Source organism: Poecilia reticulata, linkage group LG6, assembly GCF_000633615.1.
Source record: "Poecilia reticulata strain Guanapo linkage group LG6, Guppy_female_1.0+MT, whole genome shotgun sequence".
Classification (NCBI taxonomy): domain Eukaryota; kingdom Metazoa; phylum Chordata; class Actinopteri; order Cyprinodontiformes; family Poeciliidae; genus Poecilia; species Poecilia reticulata.
Genome location: NC_024336.1, coordinates 30,771,297 through 30,779,286, shown reverse-complemented (window position 1 = coordinate 30,779,286; position 7,990 = coordinate 30,771,297). Strand labels below are relative to the sequence as shown.

Sequence of the window (7,990 nt, the reverse complement as noted above, 5' to 3'; positions counted from 1 at the left end):
GCTCCTCCTGGCTCTTCCTGGTTCCTCCTGGTTCCTCCTGGCTCTTCCTGGTTCCTCCTGGTTCCTCCTTGCTCCTCCTCTGCTCTGGGTTCTGCTTTCTGCTGATGCCTCTGTCTAAACTTCTGTCTGCGAAACCTGCTGAGCTCTGCAGGAGGAGATGATGTGCAGCTGTGGAGAAGCGGCTTTGCCTTCGTTTCTGATGATGTTTGTATGTTGATGGATTCAGACTGAGAGGCTGATTGTAACTTCACAGTTTCTGCTTTAGACGCCCTGCAGAAAAAACGGTTCAAGAGAAACTTTCCAGAAAACAGCAGAGCAGGGTAGATTTAAACAGTCTGAAATTGTTCTCCTGAGAAATCAAATACTTTTCAACATTTTTATTGCATTTTTATACTTATATATATATATGGAAAATGCTTTTTAAAATGCTTAATTTTTTTATTATAATTTATATATTTCTTATAAATTTAATTCATTTATAAATTTTGGGAAAAAATACTTTTTAAAAATCAGATGTTTACTTTTCTTTACTTTTTATATATGTATATATATCTTATTCAAGTAATTTATAAATTTGAGGGGTAATGTTTTTTTAAATTTCTGAAATCAAATTATTTCTTACATTTTAATTTTAATATCACTATTACTATTATAAATGTTTTTGTTAGAAATCAATTCTTTTTATTTTCTTGTTATTTTAAATTAGAATGAAAAGAAATGTTTTTGATTGGACGAGCTCTAACTGCTGCTCAATCTTCATTCTTCAACAAAAGTTTCAGAAAAACAAAACTGGATCTAAAATCCAGAACTTTTGAAACTGGAAATAAAATTTAATTCTAACAGGTTCAAAACATTGAGTACTGCCACCTACTGGACAGAAGCAGAACAGACTGTAGTAGATATTTGCAGGGGGGAAAAAGGCGTCTTAGTTTTATATAAACACTGGAGATTATTTAAAAATAATGAAACAAATGCATGCTGGGAAGGTTCAGACCAAAGCAGTAGATAATCTCCTCTCTCTGTGTGTTTTGGCTTTAACATGTTGTGGTGTGGGAGCAGGGAGGGTCTGTGGGGTGCACCGGTTTCCTGAGTAGTAAAGGGTTTTACTGTGGTGTTTGGGTGGAGTTCTGGTTGATGTTTTAATGGAGGTCAAAGGTCAACTTTGAATATCTTCTCACTCTCCTTCCTGTTGGTTCTGATTCTGTCGTCTGTCTCCTCACAGAATCTCCACTGCTACCTCACAGGACCATGAAAAAGGTAAATCTGACCTGTTGGAGATTAGTGAGTTAATTTAAGGTTGATTGATGAAATCGATCGACAAAGGATTTATTTACAATCCAGAATTGTTTCTTGTATCAAGAGGCCTGGTCGTCTTTCCATAACATAAAGGGCTACATTTTGAATAATACGCTGCTTCGTCGAGCAGCTCGGCTGAATGTCCATTAATGAGCTGAAATGTTACTTAAAGAGCATTTATATTTTAAAACAGAACCGCATAAAGTGTGTTTTCTATCCCACACCGGACTCCGTTTGTCTTTACCGTTTCCATCCGGTAAAGACAAACCGTTTACCCCGCCATCTTTGTTTCTGGCTCTGCTTCTAGAGGACCAGCGGCGCCCTCTGCAGGATGGCGGCCAAACTGCAGAACTAAAATAAAGTCTACTCTAAGCTGATCGATTGGAACTCATTTAATCTAGTAAACCATTAATCATCAGATTATTGTAAATCGTCATGATCTTAAATTACTGTTTTAATCACTTTAGACTACGAGTGTCTAAACATTTTGTCAAAACCTTCAGCTCAAGAGCACTGCAGGTCAAATAAATATAACTTTTAAAAACTTAGGTCACCAAAGTGATGGGTTTTTAACATGTAATAAACTAATAAACTAAGCTTGAGCTTTTATAATTAAACAATTAAACATAATAAGATTTTTTGTTGTTGTAGAAAAGGGATTGCCGATCCAAAAATTTAATGTTTTCCTTATTAAATTAAATGCATCCAGTCTATTTATTTTGGGCTTGATTAAAACTGGGGAAAAAAATATTTTGTAGTATTTTCTCAGCAAAATAAAATAAAAAACAAGATCTATGTCAGTCTTAATGTGATATATTTTTAAGTTTTAATAAAGCAATTAAAAACGGATTTGGGTGCAACAATTTGTACTTTACAGTTTAAGTCAATGAGTAGATGTTACCTTGACGATAGAAGAAAACCGGAAAAACCCATGTAGCATTTTTGTAAGTAGATTTTAGTTTAAAACTTTGTCCTAATTGATCTGATTCACAAAATAAATCAGTCCAGGGGCCGCCTCCTTGTTTTAGGCCTTCATTAGTGATTTATTAAAAACGGAGCAAACGCAACATTTCTTAAATGCTGCATGTTGTAGATGTGGCCACTAGATGGCGCTGTTGTTTCCAAGCCTTCATCTGTTTCTGTTCTTTAGATGCGGAGCTGATCAGCTGCGTCAAGAACGAGAACCTGAGCAGGGTGAGTCTGCAGACCTCAGAGCTGAAACTGGGAGAAATACTGAAACCTTTTCACTGATGTAGCAAGAACCTAAAGACACCCGGGAGAAACAAAAAATATTAAGATTTTATTTAAAAGTTTCTATTTGCTCAACACAGATCGGCTGAAACGGGTAAAATCTTGAACTTAACAATTTGATAGTTTTTCTTTTTTCTGGGCTAAGACTTAATGTAAAACATAAAATAATTAAATAAAGTCCAAAGTATCAAATGTATTTATTTTTTTAGTTTCTTTAGCTTTTGGAGTTAAGAGAAATTAACTGGTTTTCATGGATCCAGATTCTAATAAATGTAGTTTTTTCTGCAGTTTGTGTTAATATTTGGTGTAAAACATGAAAGAAGAAAGAAAAAACACGCTAGAAAAAAGATTTTTGTTTCTTTAGCTTTGAAGTTAAGAGAAAATATAATCTCAGTGGTTTTCTTGGATCCACAACTTAGAAAATATAGTTTTTTCTTTGTTTTTTGCAAAAATTTAATGTAAAAAAAAAAGTTAGGAAGGACAAAATTTATTTACTTTTTAATTTCTTTAGTTTTTTAGTTAAGACAATGTCACTTTGTTTTTTTTGTTGTTTTTTTGCATCCAGATTTGAGTAAATGTATGTTTTGTTTGGTTTTTTGCTAATATTTGGTGTAAATTAATGAAAAAAATACTAATTTTGTAGTTTCTCTAGCATTTCATTGTTTTTTGAATTCATACATTAAATCAGAGTTTTAGGCTTCACCTGTTTGCGGTTTTAATGCTTCGTATTGTCTTAACATTACACAAAGCCCTTAAGTGCTTAATTTTTCTAACCTTTACTAACAATATCAAACCTCTACAAAGTTTAAGATAATTCAGTTAAAACCAAGGTATAGATTTTAAAATGGATCACAAAATACCAGGATCTGAACGACGTTAGAGGCATCTTTCTTCTCTGTTATATGTTAGCACATTTTAACCTTATTGCATTAAAGTTAGTTTAGTTAAAACTCCTGAGTTTCAGTTCGGTGAAATTCACAGTTTTCATAGATTAGTTGAACCTCAAATGAATATTTTCCACTGTGAACCAGGTTAATATTTTTCCTTCCACCAAACTTTAACCTGAAGCTTTGTTTTAATTGCATAAATTCAGCAGCTTTGTTTCACACATGATGTTTCCTCCTGCAGCTGACGGAGCTCCACCAGCAGGGGGCAGAGCTGGCGCTGCAGGACGCAGACGGCCGCTCGCTGCTGCATCACGCCGTCCAGACCGGCAGCAAAGACATCGTCAAGTACCTCATCGAAAACGGTGAGACGCTCCAAAAGCTGCTGTTGAATCAGAAAACCAGCGGCCATGGTTGGGATTAGAGCTGGGAGGTCACCATGGCAACAGAAGCATAACATGTCCGCTGTATTTGCTTCGCCTTGCTCCTATTTTAAGCTGTCAGGAAGCCTTGAATGGCAGCTTGGGCTATAAATCTGCTGTATGGGCAGCTGCCCAGGGCGGTATTTGAAATGTAAAATTTATGATTTTTTTCCCATCTTCCCTCCAACTTCCTGAGGCCTTCATAGTTGTGTTCAGATAAAAATGAGGCAGTTAAACATCTGCAGGTTTTTCACCTCAGCCTGAATGAAACGGTGAAAACATGATTGTTTAACTCGTCTCGTCTTCATCAGTTTCGACTGATCGCTTCTCCTCCCTTTCATCACTTCATCAAACATCTTTACATCTGAAGAGTTTGTAGCTTCAGTTTCTGAGTTTGTTTTCTTCCGTCAGTTCCCGCCTCCCACCTGGACCTCGCAGAGACGGAGACGTGAGTCCACTTTGTTCTTTTTACCCGGCCGAAGTTCCGTTTTTGTTCTGTCCAAACGAAGCCCAAACGTTCCAGGAAGTGAATCCGTTTCTCCCGGTTGTGTTCCAGAGGAGAGACGGCGCTCCATAAAGCTGCCGCTCTCTGCCAGAGGAGCATCTGTCACTTCCTGGTGGAGGCGGGGGCGTCGCTCATGAAGACGGACCTGCAGGTAAACTCACCTGGAGCACAAAGACAGATTTACCACACTACTGTCATCGACACGTTCATTCATTTATTCTGCTTTAGAAAAAGTTTTCAGTTTCTCAGTTTGCAGACAAATTTAGAGTTTTTTTAGACTTATGTACGTTTTCATCAATTTGAAACCTCATAGTTTGTTTGGACATATAATGAGGTTGGACTACTTTTAAATGACATATTAGAAAATAAAGTTAGTAATAAAAGTCATATCAAAGCAAAATGTGGATATATTGGTGCATTATTTGTCGCAAACTGTAATGTGCTGAACCCTAAATCTTTGTTTTCTCAAATCTCCATGTCAGAGTTTTTATAAGTAAAGATTTTTAGTGATATGAAACAGAGTTTTTGTGTGGATGAAAGGCCAAAACAAATAAAAATATTTTCCTATTCCCAGATCTCTGGCTGCATGTGACTTAACCCTGATTTTCTATCTGCGTCTGATCATTGTTTAGTGAGCTTTTCTGGAAATGTTTTGGTTCTTTCCAAACTCCAAGTCAGCAGATTAACGGTAAAGATTTAGTTTCTGGTCAGCAGCTGCTTCCTGCTGTATGAAGCCATTTTTTATTATTTTTTTTCTGCTGGCAGGACGGCGGCCACCAGCCCGATCCGTGCCTCCGCACTTTAAATGGGTCTCCGGCAGTATTTGACCCACTTCTATAAAGTGATTAATGTTGTGTGTCAGTGAGAAACGAAGCTCCGCAGGATTCCCCGGGCTTCATCCTCAGCACACAAAAGCCTTGGCTCACCGTCGCCATGGTGAAGCCAGTGGTAACAGGAAACAGCCCATAATCTGAGCTTTCTCTCCTCCGCTGCACAAATAAAGAGTTTATGTGTTATTTAGAGTCCAGAGTTGGTGCTGAGCGGGAATTCACCGCAGGAGTTTAGACGGGCTGAGAGGCTTCTCCTCCTCCATTTCTCACACCGTCCGTCTGTTTTGTCCTCAAGCTACTTTTTCAGATGAAAAGATCAGATTTTGTCACGTTATCTTTAACTTTCGAGTTCACAACGGTTCCCAGCTCCTGGATGTTAGCTTACTGTTAGTGCACTTGAAATAATCAGATGATTTAAAGTTTCTCTCTTAATTTATCTTTAATCGTTCATCAGTGTTAGGAAGAACACATTTCTGCTGCTAACCTGCCTGTTAGCGTAGCTTGTAGCTCAGCCAGTACCCCAACAGCTAACCTTTTAGTGAGTATGACAATTACCTTAGATTTTGGCTCAACAGTTAATCACCTAATCTTTTAATAAAGTACATTAACTGTTCAGCTAGCAATAGCAGTTAGCCTAACCACAGATATTGCCCTAGGCTAGCTATTGCCTAGCTTTTTATCCAGCTATCTATTAGCAAGTGGTTGCAGACGCTTGTAAAGCTCTACCATTCCCCCTGACAGTTAGCATAACTATTAGCGTAGCAGTTAGCTTAGGGGTTTTTACAGCCATTAGCCAAGTCATTACTAAACACTACTTGTTAGCCTGCCATTTTGTCTAACAGTTGGCTCATCCATTATTGTTAGCCCGGCTATTACTATAGCAGTTAGTCGAGCTGTTTGCTTAGCCATTAGCTTAGCCAATACCTAGTAAATTACTCGTTCCTGCCGTAGTAGTTAGCTTAACTGTTAGCCCGGGTAGTCCCACACCAGCTATGCTGTTTGGAGACAGATCTGTTCTTTGTTTCATGGTTTTAACATTAGAAGAGTCTTTATTGTTACTTTGACATTACCTCGGCCCAGAACGGAAGCTCCCAAAAATGATCATACAATGTTTAAAAAGACCCTTAAAAAATCTGGTTGTTTGTTTTTAATACTTTTAAATTGTTGAGGTGCCTGGTTTGTATTTTGTGTTTTTGATTTTTTTGTTTTTAAGAAATCTTGACTTTTTTTTTTTTTTTAGTTTGTATTAAGGCCACTACAAAAATAAAAAAATTAAGAGAGTAGATACACTACAAGAATAAAGTTCTGAATATATCGAAATAAGTATAAGTCCTAGCATTATAAGAATATAATCGTAATATTCTGACTTTATTCTCATATTATTATTTATATTATCTCAACTTTAACTTTATTTTTCTCAACTTTATTCCTGTGATAGTATAGCTTTACTCATAATATTCTGACTTTCTCATATTATTATTTATATTATCTCAACTTTAACTTTATTTTTGTCAACTTTATTCCTGTGATAGTATAGCTTTACTCATAATATTATGACTTTATTCTCATTATATGACTTCATTCTTATAATACTGACTGTATTCTGGTATTATGAGTTTATGAGATTATTCTCTCAATACTATGACTTCATTCTCAAGATGTTACTTTATTCTTGTATTTGGACTTTATTCTCATATTATTTCCCCTTTATTCTCATAATTTGACTATTCTAGTACCAGTTTATTTTCAGAATTTAATTTTTTTTCATTTTTTTTAGGATGTTCCTAATACTCAAATGCAATAGCGTGATTTTTATTGTAATGTTTGTGCTGTAGAGGAAGAATATTACAGTAGGAACTAATAGGAAATAAAATAAACTAAAGCCGCCCGTCGCTCTCGTCTTTCAGGGCGACACTCCCAAACATCGGGCCGCCAAGACCGACGACCAGGAACTGGCCAACTACCTGGAGAACTGCCAACATTACCAGATGATCCAGAGAGAGGACCAGGAGACGGCAGTGTGACCCTTCCTCCTCCCGGCTCTGTTGGGTTTTTCTTGTTCTCGTTCTCCACAGAGCTCCGTCTGTCGGAATGTAAACTGAACAGATCCTCTCTGCTGTCGGAGCCAGATGGATTCTTCTTCTTCTTTTTTTGTGCTTTAACTGATGAGAGACGAGGCGTCTTGATGAATCCGGTTGCCTGAAGAAAGCTCTGTCCTGCGGCCGAACTGAGCGACACAAAAGGCTCGTGGACACCAAAACAAACTCAAACTAGTTTTTATTTTCGAGCCACAAGGACGTGCAGAGAGAGCGACGCAGCTGCTGGCCGCCAACAGCGACAGCATTCATGTTTCTGCAGCTTTCATATCCAATAAAGCAAAACGTGTCTTCTGTTAAGCTTCTAGTGACCTTTTGGATGTTCACTGCAAACAAATAAATGTTTGGATATTTAATGTAGACAGCGATGAATTTAAGTATTTATGATCAGATTGTAGAGATAAACTCACTTTGCCTGTAATCAGTTTTTAATGTTTTACTGTCTGTTACAGCGGAGCGCTTTCGTTTTGATGTCTGTGGACTGTAAATACTCGCGAAGCCGTTAGTTAAAAAGAAGCTGAATCCAGATTCTGCCAAAGCAGTCGGATGATTATAACGAGCTTCTGCGTCAGTCAGGAGATTCTTATCACTGTAAGATATTCATGTAAGGATTGTTTGGTTTCATCATTTCTGAGTGACCTGCAATAAAGCATGTCGGCAACAAAATTATTTGGTTTTCATAAAGCAAAACTGATGAATGTTCCCC

The 7,990-nt window shown here is 37.2% G+C and overlaps 1 protein-coding gene across 4 annotated transcripts in view; it reads left to right on the top strand.

Annotated features, from left to right (window-relative positions):
* Positions 1 to 7,953, top strand: part of dgkzb (diacylglycerol kinase, zeta b) — a 55,564-nt gene extending 47,611 nt beyond the window's left edge. For all 4 annotated transcript variants that reach the window (XM_008412655.2, XM_008412653.1, XM_017305449.1 and 1 more), the window contains 6 exons: positions 1,223 to 1,257; positions 2,447 to 2,490; positions 3,676 to 3,796; positions 4,265 to 4,301; positions 4,410 to 4,509; positions 7,096 to 7,953. In XM_008412655.2, the coding sequence (XP_008410877.1) occupies positions 1,223 to 1,257; positions 2,447 to 2,490; positions 3,676 to 3,796; positions 4,265 to 4,301; positions 4,410 to 4,509; positions 7,096 to 7,212 (454 nt within the window). In that variant the 3' untranslated portion in view covers positions 7,213 to 7,953. The remainder of the gene's footprint in view (positions 1 to 1,222; positions 1,258 to 2,446; positions 2,491 to 3,675; positions 3,797 to 4,264; positions 4,302 to 4,409; positions 4,510 to 7,095) is intronic.
* The last annotated feature ends 37 nt before the right edge of the window (positions 7,954 to 7,990 follow it).